The 14927-nt window shown below is 39.9% G+C and overlaps 1 protein-coding gene across 1 annotated transcript in view; it reads right to left on the bottom strand.

Moving 5' to 3' along the window:
• The window catches only part of ADAMTS18 (ADAM metallopeptidase with thrombospondin type 1 motif 18), a 101480-nt gene that overhangs the window by 83242 nt on the left and 3311 nt on the right, over nt 1-14927 (bottom strand). Inside the window, exon 3 of the mRNA XM_088136001.1 lies at nt 13154-13470. Coding sequence (XP_087992127.1) covers nt 13154-13470 — 317 coding nt within the window. The remainder of the gene's footprint in view (nt 1-13153; nt 13471-14927) is intronic.

The following is a 14927-nucleotide window of genomic DNA, read 5'->3' as shown; positions in this document are numbered from 1 at the left end:
GAATTAAATAATTGGAATAACTACACATCTCCCTAGTGAAGAAGGAACTAGGTAACCCACGAGCCTGCCTCACTTTCCATAGGAATTGCAAACGTCCTGCTCTCATTCCTTACAATGATTTAGTTTTAAAACGGACTTGACCAGGCAAATTGAGAATGTCAAACAGAGGGGAAAAAACCCAAGTTAAATATAAGGCATTACAAGATGCAAAGGAAAGAGGAGGACTGGGTTTACCAGACTTGAAATTATATTTTGCTACCTGTTGTTTAACTTGGATGAAAGAGTGGGTGTTGTTGAGAAATAGAAGGCTGTTGGAGCTAGAAGAACATGATCTGAGATTTGGCCAGCATGGATATCTATGGTATGACAAAGCTAAGGTGAATGTAGATTTCAAAAATCATTATGTCAGGCGGGCTATTCTTAGAGTATGGAATAAATATAAACTTAGGTTTTGCCAGAAAACAGCTTTATGGCTTTCAGCACAAGAAGCTTTTTATAGGTAAGAAGTGATAAGTAAACATAAATAGTTAACTTATTGTGATGTACTAGAATTTTCTGAAAGGTATTGTAAAATAAAATCAAAGGAAGATTTGATAACAGAAGGATATACTTGTCAGTGCTTTTCTAATGTACAATTATCAGAAAGGTTTGAAGTGGATAAAATATTTTATGGTTCTGACCAATGCAAGACTGAGTTTGAAATAGAACTATGTACAAATGATGAACATATTATTGCCAAAATGTATAAACCTTTGTTGAAATATGAGACAGAAGAAGAAGAAGTGAAAGAATGTATTATAAAATGGGCTAAAAATTTCTACTATAATATACAAATGGACCAATGGGAAAAAATGAGGTTGAAAGGATTGAAATTTACATTATATTCTAGCCTTAAAGAGAATTTTTATAAAATGATGTATCATTCATATTTGTCACCAGAGAAATTATCTAGAATGTATAAAGGTACTTCGAATCTTTGCTGGAAATGTGAACAACATGAAGGGACATTTTATCAGGTTTGGTAGATGTGCAAAAAAGACAAAAAAATGTGAAACAAACAAATATATTAATTCAGAATATTTTAAAGACTATTGTACAATTGAAACCAGAGGCTTTTCTTTTGGGATTAATGGACAGACAGCTAGAAAAAAGCCATGAAACTTTGTTTTTATACATGACAACTGCAGTGAGATTATTATATGCTCAAAAGTGGAAATGTTTGACACTACCCACAACAGAGAAATGGTTTGTGAAGATGATGGGTCCTAGCGGAGATGGCTAAATTGACTTCCTTGATTAAAGAAAAAACAATATCTACATTCATGGCTGACTGGAAGCCCCTTATAGACTTTTTATATGAAACAGAAAAAAAATGCACTTGTGACTTGTGGTTTTGATGATTAGGGGAAAAAAAAGATTGGGTAATAGAAAAAAGTAAACTTTTTTTGTAATCATAGAGTAAGAGATAACTTTGTAATTTATTTTTGCTGCAAAGGAAATCGGGAGCTTCTTTCTACTCCTTTTTATCTTTTCTTTCTGCACTTTTGCCTTTGTTCTTTTCTTCCTCCTTTTTTTCTTTATTTTCTTTATTCTGTATTAGTTTGTGTTAGTTTTTATGTTGTCTTTTAAACATACATACACACATACATACAAATATATATGAATGTCAAACAGAAGCATGTCACTCTAGAATAAAACATGTGTCTCCCCCCCCCCCCAAATGTGTATCTAACTGGAAAAACTAGAAGGAAGAAGGTAATTTGTGGTCCTCTAGATGTTGTCAAGGTACAACTAAGAATCCTTCACACTTGGCCATGCTGATTGTGACTGTTGGGAATTCAGGTTCTGGAATATCTGGAGAGCTACGGACTGCCCATTCTTGCTCAGACCCATGATTTGGTAGATTTGAACATGTCATCGGGTTGAGCAAGTATGTCACAGCATGGAATTCTCTGTAACAAGCAACACTTGTGTGGAAGTTACACAAGTGGCATGCTAGGGAAAGGAAATTCTTCAGGCTGGGCCTTGTTATCAGAAAACATCCTATCTTCCTATCTGGTCAAAGAAACAAAGATTTATGTCATTATAAGCTGCATATCATTCATTGCTATAAATCATTCAGATTTGACATGGAGAAGCCTAAAGCAATGAAAATCACAGTGCAAGAAATCATGCAAGACTTAAACTACATTAACATGAATTCCAATGTTTCTAGCTAAAAAAAAAAAATCTTACCTTTTTATAGGATTCATCCTTTCAATGTTTTATCAGATTTAATGCATAGTTATAGAGTTATTAGCAACATCCTAACTCCCCCTCCCCCTGAAAGAGGCTATCAAAATATTTAAGCCAGGACCATATGCCAAGGATGTTGGAACTAACAGTATCTGAAATTCTCTTCAAGTATTCAGATGAATATGTGGAGGGTTTGAAATTGAGAAGAGCAGGGAGAACATGAGACCCAGAAGTACAAATATGCCCCCAGAATTGTCTGTTGGTAAGTACCAGTCTCACTGCCCCATTTGCCTAGATAGGGAGACAGACACATGTGTAATATAAGCATCTAATATCCTAGAAGCTATTTGGCCCTCTGATAAATAGGTATTTATCAGCGTACCATGGCAACCTTTTGGGGAATAAGCCACACATGATCCCAGAGTTGCAAGTATTTCTCTGACCCAAAGAAATTGCCTACTCCTGCAGAAGAGAATGAAATACATTCTTTTCTCTCCCTAACCTCCACACATTTAGACAGAAATTTGAAGAACAGCAGCAGTATCATTGCCCATTAGACAAACTTCACTTCTCTGTGTTGGAATTATGTCCACATGTCCAAATGCATTATTTTATATGAAACGATATACTGTATTTGCAAGACTACAAAGACTTTAAAAAAACAAGATGTCAAAGCACAGAGGGAAGGTCCCAAAGATCTTCAATGCTGGTCAAACGCCACACTGTCCTGTGATCCAACAATTCAGCAATAAGAATGGCCTGAACCCTAGCTATTTATTTTTATTATTTTACAATTGCTACAAACCAGTAAATTCTTGCAAGGAAATAGCTGTGACTGCTGAGGACACCAGATGGGTGTGCCGTATGTGCAACAGCTGGTTGTCTGAGTATGAAGGTCTGACCTTCCACCTACATTCTATATTTGGTGAGAATGATGTTAATGCCAAGTGGTCATGAAATTATTTTGTCTATTCTAGCCTCTTCAAGCTGCTTCCTATTTGTAATTGAATCCATGACTTAACACAGATCTCAACTGATGCACAAAGGCGCATCAGAAATGTGTGTTCAGTACGGTTCATATTATTATTACATAAGGATGAATTCCCTTGATCAAACTAGCGGCTGATATGAGCCAGCCTCCTGTTTTACCATAGCAGATAAATAACTCACATACTGTAATGGATCAGCCTGCAGCAGCATCTTGATAGCAACAATGTCTTTGGGCCCCCAAAAGTCCTACAGCAATGCTAAAAGGTAAATATGTGAAAACAAAGGTCACATTGTTATGTCACATCCATCATTTGACTTAAGGTCATGTTTCCCCACAGTAGCTAATCAAGGGAATAGTCACAGAATATTTCTTTCATAAAATCAAGTGGCAAGTTGGAATTTCACACTTCTATTTTGCTTAGAACTGATAGCACTGACTCTTCAGGCAGGATTTATTCACCCTGAATAAAATAATTTCCCAGTTCAAGTTTTCCTCTGTTTCTAGTAGCAACATGGCACATTCACTGTGTCACAAAGTTCATTTCATCAGGCCAGATAAAGACTTAATGGCCACATTTGTACACAATGCCAAACCTTTGTTGAAGTACTTTCCTTCAATAAAGGTAACAGCAAAGCAGGTCCTCGAGGCTGTTTTGTGAAGCAATATGGCCTTCTCACTTCTAAGAGAAATGAAAAATTACCAAGTTGCTTCAGTTTGCTGCGCTTTACAGTTTTTTCTCACTGTTGTCAGGCACTTGCAAATACCAGAAGAGGCTTCTGCACGCATGCATGATCTGCAGAGAAGTCTGTTTTGGCTTTGGTGAGTGCTGCTGAAGAACATGGAGAGAAACAAGAGATGAGGCAAGTTCTCCTCTTAACATTCTCCACCTGCACTCACCAAAGTTAGAACTTTTGCATGTGAGGGAGATAAGAGACATGAGGAGGTTTCAAGGAGAAGAGTCCTTATCAAGGTAAACTCTGTTATTTTTTGTTTCAACAAAGAGAACCATATCTTTCCTGCAATGTGAAGCTCTTCAGGGAATTAACTCAAAATGGTCTCAAACAGGTCTAAAGCATAATCAGTTTTAACTTTGGTTAATGGGGTGGGTTTGGAGTCTGGGTTTGGGGGAGAGGGTTACCGTGTGAAAGCCCACACTTGTGGCTAATTTATAGGTTCACCATACTGTGCAAGCCCAGAATGTGGATTAATTCAGCAAGTTAATTAAGAGTGTTGGGAGAATATAGATGCTGTATTTGGTCCAGATTCTTTCCAGTTAAACTTCCATAAAAGCAAGGCTAGAGTTAATTGTGTGACACCTATCTCATCTTGCTATCTTTGGTCTAGTTCCTACAAGTTATGCTTCTGAAAACTGATCTAACAACATTGAACATTTTCTGTGCACAATCTAGCTGAAGAGTTTAGAGAGTCTTATCAAGCTTTACCTTGTCATTCCTCAGATGCCTAAAGTCTGTTTCATCCTCAGCTTCCTGTGTCTGTACTTCTGTGGAAGGGCTATTTATGAGAAGTCAAATATATGCCTTGCACACAGATGGGGTCCCAAATTCCATCACTCAAAGTTGTATGTGGAGAATTGGATCTGGTCTCAGTCCCAGAACTAGCCTGTCATCTGTTACAGTGAGCTGAGTGACATCTGGAGACAGGACTGTCCTCCCTTACCTCCACTCTTGGCATCATTTAGTTCTTCCTAAAAGATGTAGTAGAAAGGCAGAAATTTCTGCCTCATCCGGCATAAAGTTCATCCAGTATATACATACCTTCCCTGAGGAAGACATCCAACTGATGACTGAACAATAGGCAGCCCACACCTTTGCTGACTGAACGATATATGAAGCAGCTCTGAATGGTTCTTATAAGAGGTATGCAAAATATTTCAAGCTTGAACCAGCTGTTTTGAGCTCAAAAAAGACTATTCCAACAATTCCAGAAGAGTTTCATGATCAAAACAGCTCCATTTTTCAGTTCAAAACAGATGTTTTGAGCTTGAAGCAGAAAAAAAGTTACACTTTGGGGCATTACTCATGGGTACCCACAGAGAGAGCAAGATGAGGCAAATGACAAAATGAGCATTGCAACATCATGGCACAAGCTCCATCCCCTTTGTACATATGTTGTGACATGACATGCGCATACATAAGGGTTGGGGCTTGCACTGTGAAATGCTTGTTTGGTCATTCTGACAAAACCATGAAAGTTCTACAATCGTTTCTGGACACTTCTGGAACGGAAGGAGAGCCAGTTTCAAACTCAGAACAACTGTTTCAAACTCAAGATGGACTGTTTTGAGCTCCAAATGTTTGAATTCAAACTTTTTGCATGCTCCTACTTCCCATAAAGCAATCCATAGGGAAGATGCACTAGAGAAACTAAGGGACACCACCCCACACCTTCCCTGATGGGCAAAGGTGAAACATGAGCCAATACTCTAGCTTTCACCTAAAGGTAAAGAAATGTGCTGGTGGTTAGGAACTTCTAACAATTGGAATAGACGCTATTGGGTTGGTGAACAAATAATCTCAACTGATTTAAAGTTGCTTTGTATGTCCTTAAAATATACCTGTCACACTGTCACTGCTCTCCCCAAGGGTCAAATTTATGAATGGCACATATTAGGCTATCTCCCCAACAGAAAATACACAAACACAGAGGATCAAGAGAGGATTATGATTTCCAATTTCCATTCATAGGCTAAGCACCATTTTCTTAAAACTACCAGTGAACTGTACCAGGACTTGTTCCAGACATATAAGCTGTTGTAATGATATATCAAAAAGACTCATTTCAAACAGAACCAATTCATCTCCTTGACATTTCAACATTGCTCCCACCAGTCTGATCTTGTGGTACTTTAGACATTTTTCATACTCACACTTCCATAATTGTGATTTATTTCTGACAGTATAAAATATGGCCTTTAAGGGTGTCTGAAATTACAGCACCATCTCACCAGTTTGGTGATATATATCACAAATTATTCCTCTTGCTCTCCAAAAGCCCAAAAGATAAAACATTTTTTCCCTTACCAGTTGGCAAAAGGAATACATTCTCTCTTAGCGTCATCGTCATCGTCATCATCATCATCACTATTATTATTATTTCATTAGATTTAGATGCCACCCAAATCTAAATGGCTTCTTCATTCAAATCTAGCCTTCTTCATTCTTTTTATTTTCTTAAATATTCAATGTGAGATCAGAGGTCAGCACCTTTTTCAGAGGCTGGACATGTTGTAACAGGTAATTAAACATGTCTTCAATCTTGAGGAACATCAAAACCTTGTAATACTTCAGGTGAGGGCACCAAAATATCATGTAACTTTTACAAAATTAATTTAAAGATTCCACAGTCATCATCTCAAAGCATTACAAGAGGTTGGACAGCTCAGCTGTAGATGCTATATTTCTGACCTCTGCAAAATGATATACAAACATTTACTCTTCAGCTGGGGGATTCACACCATAAATCACAGGATCTGTTTTGTAAGTCACAGGTCAGTCTTAAATAGTTCCAACACAGCAGAGTTGGAAGGCAAGAAGTTAATCCTCCTCACACAACAGTCCAGGAAGATATCCCTCTACATCTTCCACTCACTGTAAAAATGCTACTTACACTTCACCAACTACTTTATGTCTTGTTTTGCCCTGTTATCTTCAACCCTCCCTCAAAAGAAATTCCTTGAGTGTAACAGGTGCTACACTTCTGAACTTGCTTTCCCAACCAAGGAATCCTTCCCAGCTTTCTCATCTGGTATAGTTCCCAACTGCTGGCAGACTTCCCCCTTAATTGTGATTTTTTTAAAAAAATACCTACAAGAAACATTTTCAATTACAATATTAACTTTAAACATTTCCTGCCATTTGGACTAGGCTAATTGAAAGCATATGGAATGGGTAATAACATTCCATACTGCTGCCTTCTTTGAAAGTGGGGAAAAGTGCAGAAACTGCAAACATGGTTGTACAACCAGAGATGTCCATGTGGGGGATCAAGGATGAAAGCTCCGCTGTTTCAAACATGCGTCCAAACATGCACAACCAACTCTTCGCCATTCCATACATGCATCATTATATCATACATGACACAGCTTGCACCATGATGGTACAATGCTGCTTTAATCATCTGCATGTCTCTGTGTGGGACTAGTGTTCTTTTTCTTCCCATAAATACAATCCAGTGTGTGCTTACTTGACCAGTGAAAAGGAGAGAGTGGCCAACAGTTTTGATTCTAATGCAAGACCCCTGATGAGCTATTCAACCCACTGACATTCACTTCATTTGCTGCTCTACATGAGCTCTAAGAACTGCGCAGTGCTTCCAGCCGATGGACAAAAAGGTGCTTCAGAGCATCTATAGGTACACAAAAAACATATAACTCCTATAAGACGAAACATGCATATTCTTAGAGTTGGCTGCAGCTACATGAATCTAGGGTCCTGTGGTTGGCCGCGGCTGTCTTGAAGAATTTCAGGCCGCTGTTCAATGAGTGTCCCTGCATGCTCCATTGTGAAGCCAAAGTACTGCACCACCTACTAGTCACAAGGGCACCCGTGCTCCTGCTAAAGTAGGGGTGTACAACCTCTTCATGGCCAAGGGCCACACTTTCATGACTTTAACAGCATCACACCCCAATAAGTAATGCGTGGTCATTCTTTTTAAAGATTTTGGAAAACACATTCAGGAGAATGTGGGGAAAAGTGCAGAAACTGCAAACATGGTTGTACAACCAGAGATGTCCATGTGGGGGATCAAGGATGAACATTCCCCAGTCCCTGCAAGCACCAGAGAGAAACTGCAGCCCAAGACTTACAATGGGCAAGGCACTGATAAAAAAATATGCAGGGTTGTGTACGGTATAAGCCTTATAACAAAAATGGTCCAATTTTTTTAAAAAAAAAACAGTGGTCAGATTCCAATTGTCCACTGGAGGCTTTGATGGCCCTTGTGAGATGGGTGGTGTCTAACATTGAAATATAAATAAATAAAATAAATATCCTTAAATTTAGGGAGAGATCAAACCTTTCTTGGGCAGGTCTGAGAGGGCCTAACCTTTCACACAAAAAGATCTCACCAATGGGTGTGGAGAAATAGGAGCATATTCACTATCTCTCTTCTGAAAATGTTTCCCCAGAACGGGACTCCTAATCATAGAGTTAAATCCAATGTACATGTAACTTGGGCATATGTAGACCCTATTCAGAAATTCAGCCAGGGGTGGGGGGAATAGAGAGTTGGGCACAAATGAGCTTTAAAAAATTCCACAAATTTGGTGGGCAGAGAAAATGAATGGATTTCTCCAAATTTCTCTAGGAAGGGGAGAAAGTCTCCCACAGTTTCTTAAAGGCAGGACTTAGTGCTGTCACTAGCACGGCTCTGAGGAACAAAAGAAATTCCATGGGAGGACTCCCTTTCTGATCTCTTCCCTTGGTATTTAATGGAAGGCTGCAGATTGATGGAGAAATGACTGTACAATAAATGACAGGACTTGGCTATCTTGTCGCTCAATAAATGCTGAAAAACCACAATCTACACAGAATTCCTCCAAAATTATCTTCTTCTTTCCAAGAATTCAAGAGCAAAATCTCCTTCATCAAAATGAATTAGAACTGATTTTTTAAAATACAGGTAGATTTCTCTGCCTAGTATTAAATCATCATCATCATCATCATCATCATCATCATCATCATCATCATCATCATCATCTCTATGCATGGGTGTCCACAAACTCATTGAACATTTATCTGGCCAACTATGTCTCTTGAGAAGCTTCTGAGGGCTTTTCAAGCAGATCATACTGGGCTCCAACAATTCATAGTTTTGAGCACTTGTCAAAATCCTTCTCAAGATAATAAAGATAAGACAGGTAAGTGCTGTCTAATGGTATTGATTTTTAGCGCTGATATCATCTAAACAAGTAACATAATGACAGAAAATGTATTTCTACCATTGCATCAATGACAGTCTGACATTTGCTGTTATCGGCTGAAAACCCAAATGCAGTTCCCATCTGACTTGTTCCACATCCATATGACTTCTATCTATATATGCATCATATATATGATTTTATACACATACCCTACTCTTTAAAGCCCAAACTAATTTCGCTTTCAGCAGTCCCAAGCAGAGCTAGTCAAACCAAGGTCAGGACATATCTGTATGGTTTGCCTGCTGTGCACTTCAAACTTACAGTAGGCCTGCCAAAAAAGAATTTGGCAAGAAAGAAGAAAATCCCCTTTTCCACACTGATAGAATCAGAAAGGCAGACAGTAATGTAATCAGCAAATTTCTTATCCAAGGAATCTCTAACTAGGTCATATCTATACAACTGTTAGTTCATTTGCACATACCCTGAGTTGCTAGTTAACCAAGGACTTTTCATTATGTTGGCACAGCAACATTGGACTAGATCTGTAACAGGGGAGTAAAGGGGCAATAAATACTCCCCAAAAAGTGAGGGTAAGAGATTGCTGACCGATTAGATAAATGCAGGTTTCTCAGTCTAGACTACTGGAGTCTCCCAAGGCCATACTTTCCAGTGACTATATTATCATCATTATTACGAGGTCTTTCAATAGGAATTTTCTTTTGAAGGAAATACAATTGGCCATCATAACATTTGCCTTTAGATAACAACTGAATCCCAATTTAAGAAGCACGTACGCTCCTTGCCTAGCTGTTCCCTTATGGCCTTTTTGAGCTTGACCTCTGGAGTTTGCTTCTGTTGGCCAGATACAGTTCTGTCCTAAGCAGATGTTGCATCTGCAGTCTCTGAACTGCCCTCATAAGTCCGACTGCAAGACGGCTGCAGCTCCTCTGTTCTTCATTTCTAGTGACATTACACAGAGAGTTTCTGTCTTTGGTCTCTCCCAGTAAATTTTCTACACAGGCAAGAGTAGCACGCCAGCAGCTGAGGGACAAAATTTTCTGAATTGCTCACACACATACTCCAAACCAAGCAAGATCAAAGAATCCCTGCAGTCCGTTAAAACGCCACTGCTTCCAAATCCCATTGTGATGTTTCGGGTTTGAAAGACTAGGCCATCGCACTTGCATTGCGGGGAAGCTACGGCTCATGAAAGGAACAATGGAACGATTAGCGCTGCCAACCATGTAAAGCAGTGCAACTGTTCGTTTAATTGCCATGACCAAAGTGAATAGGAAAGAAGGGCAACCTAATTGTGGAAAGGGGAGGGGGTGTGGAGGTTGGCAGTCACAAGCATCACATTGATATCCGAGGTTGGGTTCACATATCACAGCAAGGTATAGTTCGTTTGGTTACTAACCAATGGTGACTGGATGCATACAACATGCCAAGCAAAAGCCAACCACATTATAGCTTGGCCCGATATGTAGGCCCAGCAAGTGACAACAAATGTAATGAAGTCATGACACAAATGCCATGACATATGGATTTACACCCGTTGCTGCGATGCAAGTATGCCATTGTAGAATTCGTGTGATGTTGTCATTGGGGGTATTAGGTCCTTTGACATTACTGTGATTTGGTATGGATGCAGCAGAGATCCAACCAACAGAATGCTCAGATTATAATTCAAAATTCATTATTTTTTTTTTTTTTAAAAAACTAGTCATCTCTAGGGATTTCCAACTGGGTCAGCCCAATGACACTTTTTCATCTGCTCCAAGACTCACCACCAGATCCAGTTCCAGGTGTTCAGAGTAGGATCCCAAAACTCTGCTATGGAGAACTGCATGATCAAACTCCTCCATGAACGAACTCAGCAACACTGTGCAATCTTAAGGGCTCCACTTAGTCTTTCTGCAGACAGTGCACCGATATCAAGGAATGAGCCAACAATACAGGTGTGTACTACTTTTCACTCTGTAATATGGTGAACATGTCAAGTGAAGTGGCAAAGAGTCCCGCTGAGACAGCCTATTCTTCCCTATCTGTGCTGACTGCAACAGCTCTTCAAACAGATGGGGCAGATTGGATCTTTCCTTGCACATACAGGCAGATGTGCAAGAGCTGAGCCTAAGACCTAAATGCAAAGCACGCTGTCTACCACAGAACTAATTTTCTCAACCCTCGCCCAAGAATCATTGACAACGTCTTGCAGCAATGACCATCAGATATGCCCTGAAAAAAAAATCTAGATCGCCCTGAAAAAAAATCTAGATCACCATTAGAGGGCAGTAAAGTAGAAGATAAAAGCCTTTGCTGCCATCTAGTGGTCGTCTGGATTTTTTAGCCCATATTGAAAGGCTCTTTTAGAGCATTCATACTCCTGAGTGCTTCATTACATTACTTTACCTTGCTGCTTGTATTCTCTGCTGTCTTCATGCTACTGAATTGTATTGGTACAGCTAGTGATTCTATACCCAAAGAGCTCTTTACAAAAAGATGGTGGCGGAGTCAAATGGATCTCCTTTAGCACTGTACTTATTCCACTGCAAGTATTCCAAGATGAACTTACTTTTTAACCCAAGGAACTCTAGACTTTTCTTCAAAGAGGAGTCTTCTGAAGGCTAGATAAAAGTAAATCCTCCATTAAACCAAGCTTGGTTCCTAATGACTTCTTGCACGCCACATCATTTTCTTGGCAACAATACAAAAATATTCTTCCATGATCTTTTTCTGGATTTTTCTTCAATCTAGCCTGTAGTCCTGAGATTTCCTGGTCGTCCCCATCTAAGAGCTAACCAGTCCCAACCTTGCTTAATTTTTGGAGATCAGCTAAGATGGACTAGGTACACAAATTGTGGACTGGTGCACCATATGCCTCCCCAAAGCCTTGAGTGCAATTACAGAAACTCTCCAAAAATGCCACTATGTTGCAGGATTTAATCTGACAGGAAGAAAGAAACAGTATTAAATACATGGGGCCTTCATGAGACTGAATTATGTTTAGATTTAATTTGGTCAAGCTTTCTTGCTTTTTGTCTACCCATGCTCATTTTTTGAAGCATGCCCCCTCAACGTGTCCCACTGCAACCCTCAATTACAAAAAAACTTGTATGATCATGCATGCATACATGGATCTATACACCCCTGTGTTTCCCTTGTACAGCAAACAGAGATGCATCGATGTTACTCCACCATGTCCAATCTCAAAGAATACATAATAAAATGTTTGATGGGGCCCTTCTATGGAACAGAGGCCAAGACCCTTGAATCTCAAGATCTCCTTTGGGAAACTTCTTTTTTCAATACAATATTTGGGATTCATTCTACAAGTATCCCTACAGACAAATGAGTAGTAATACTGAGACTAAAGATAATACCTACTGTACAATGCATGATAAACCTGAGCTTTAATAAACTGTTGCCCATCCCTGTCATACATATAACTGGAACATTTGATGCAGAAAAGGAATTCCCATGGATGAACATCTGCCCTCCAAGTGTTCCCATTATTCAAGAATCAACTGGAGAACCAGTTTCTCATGCAGTGATATCATCTCTATCTAAAACTCTTGCTGAATGCCAAGAAATTAAGGGTGAGGTGGGGTGGAGGCAAATGTTGCAAGATTTTGATAAATGTGCCAAAAAGATCTCACTGCAATTGTTTGAAGAGTTTTGACAGGAGATTGGCTTCCCACATTGCACTAATCCACAGTTTGTTTAAACATAGCCTACCAACAAATCGCAATGGGTTGAGTTTGCAAAAATCTGCCAAGCCATAAAGCATGGCTTATGAACCACAACAGGAGAATTCACACATCCTGCTAAAACCAAAATGTATAAATCACATGACGACTTAGCAGGATGCAGCAACCCAGACCGTGAATCTTGGTATCATAAGATAACTTAATTGGCTTCTTAACAAGACGTTCCCTAGCAAAGCTCATCCTGAAGGCCTGGAAGGAGGATCCCCACTAAGCCAACTGAAAAGAACAAGTGTAGTGGAAGGGAAAGAGACTGAAAACCAAGCAACACATAACACTTACCAAACCTGTGCACGTGGATATGGCAACGGAAGAAGAACTATAGTTCCTTATAAATCCCTGATAGAAACACTGTTCAATGTCACGATCCTGAGAGTCTTCAATGCCATCTTTCCCAAGGACCTGGACAGTCACATGCCGGCTCAGAAAGTCTGAGGGCTTCAGCTCCAAATGCAGTTCCTGTCCAAATGCTGAAAACCTGTAGTGCAAGGAAGCCTTTGAGTTCAGGGTGGATCTCCTTCTTCTCGCGCTGTGCAAAATGTCGTGCGAGAGATAGGATCCGCTGGAGTCCACCTCAACAGGAGTAACAAGGATGTAATCTGGAAGAAGGTTAAGAATGGGGTTAGCCACCAGGCTTCATCTTCCACAGGCATCTTTGGGTCTGAGTCTATTTGTTGAGTCTGCTTCCTTTGAAAGTTAACTCCCATGAGACACATCATCAGAGCCAAACGTTTAGAGAGAGATGGCCACAATCACCTTTCATTGGGCTGAAACCGGGAGTCTGTCACTTATCGATTCAGCCATGAACGCCCAAATTCTTCTGAAATATGGTTTGGATGCTGCTGGCTGTTCCTCAGGGCACAGTCCTTTTCGTTTGCTATTTCTTTTATTATAGTTTTTACTCTAACCATAACCTCTATTATTTTATATGCCACATTTTATACGCCATATACAGCCATGTTGGGATCAGAGCAGCATAAATAGTGTGGGGCCAAGCCTCCCACCCCCCTCCCAGATCAATTGCAAAAATTATAAAATACGGATGCTTTGTTCCTTGCTGTTGGATCTATTAGGAAAGGCAGAATGCAGGCTTTCCTGGTCATTCTTGTGGAGACGTTTGTCATTTATCTTAATACAATGGCAAAGGATCACCCTCGCTGGAAACTCACTGGATATTTTTACTCTTCTCAGCTTAACCTACCCCATGGGCTCTAGTGGTAAATGTGTGAGTACTTTATATGCCACCTTGAGCTCCTGGAGAAAATCTAACAATGATCCTCATAATAAGATTATCCCTCTCACTTTGGGCTTCAGGATTTCTAGTTTCAGAGTCCTGTTCTGCCAACAAGCTATAAAAACTTCGGTGGAGTCCTTGGGGTTCTCTGAGCTTGGTTCTTTTCTTGCAAATGTTTCATTACCTGGCTAGGTAACATTTTCAGTGCTAACTGAACTCAGTAATATCTTCAGTTTAGCACTGAAGATGTTATCTAGCCGGGTAATGAAACGTTTGCAAGAAAAGAACCAAACTCAGAGAACCCCAAGGACTCCACAGTTCAACCCTGAGCTACACATATTCACCTCTATTGGTATAAAAACTTCATCCAGCTGCCATACAAATATGCCAAGCAACACTGAGCTGTTGATCTCTTCCCCTTCATTTCCCACAAGCCCCCAAATGGTTATCAAGTCAGGGGGCTTGGGGGAAGTTAACAAGATGGCCAGGTCCATCTGCCTTGTGCTGGGGGAGGGTGGAATAAAGAAAGGGCAGGAGAGAGTGGCCCTGAACACCTAGCCAAGAGCTGATTCTGGTCCTGGATTCACTGCAGAAGTAGTCCCACTGAGAACCATTTGTATGGAAGAACATCTAAGATGGTCAAACTATGCAGATGATAGGATTACAAGTTCCAGGTTACTCTAACAATACCCTTGCTTGCTTCCACATCCCTCTGCTATTTCATAAAACCCTGGGCACAAGGGCTTAGAAAGGCCCATCATTCCTGTTTGTTTTTTAAAGCACCATAGATATCCATCGTTCCATGTCATCAACAATGATGCA

The sequence above is a fragment of the Python bivittatus genome, unplaced genomic scaffold (genome assembly GCF_059951505.1).
Source record: "Python bivittatus isolate LINGU-HERP-01145 unplaced genomic scaffold, Pbiv_v1 ctg000190_np1212, whole genome shotgun sequence".
NCBI classification, from domain to species: Eukaryota; Metazoa; Chordata; class Lepidosauria; order Squamata; family Pythonidae; genus Python; species Python bivittatus.
The sequence above is the reverse complement of the archived record's forward strand: the minus strand, read 5'-3'. Positions and strand labels throughout refer to the sequence as shown.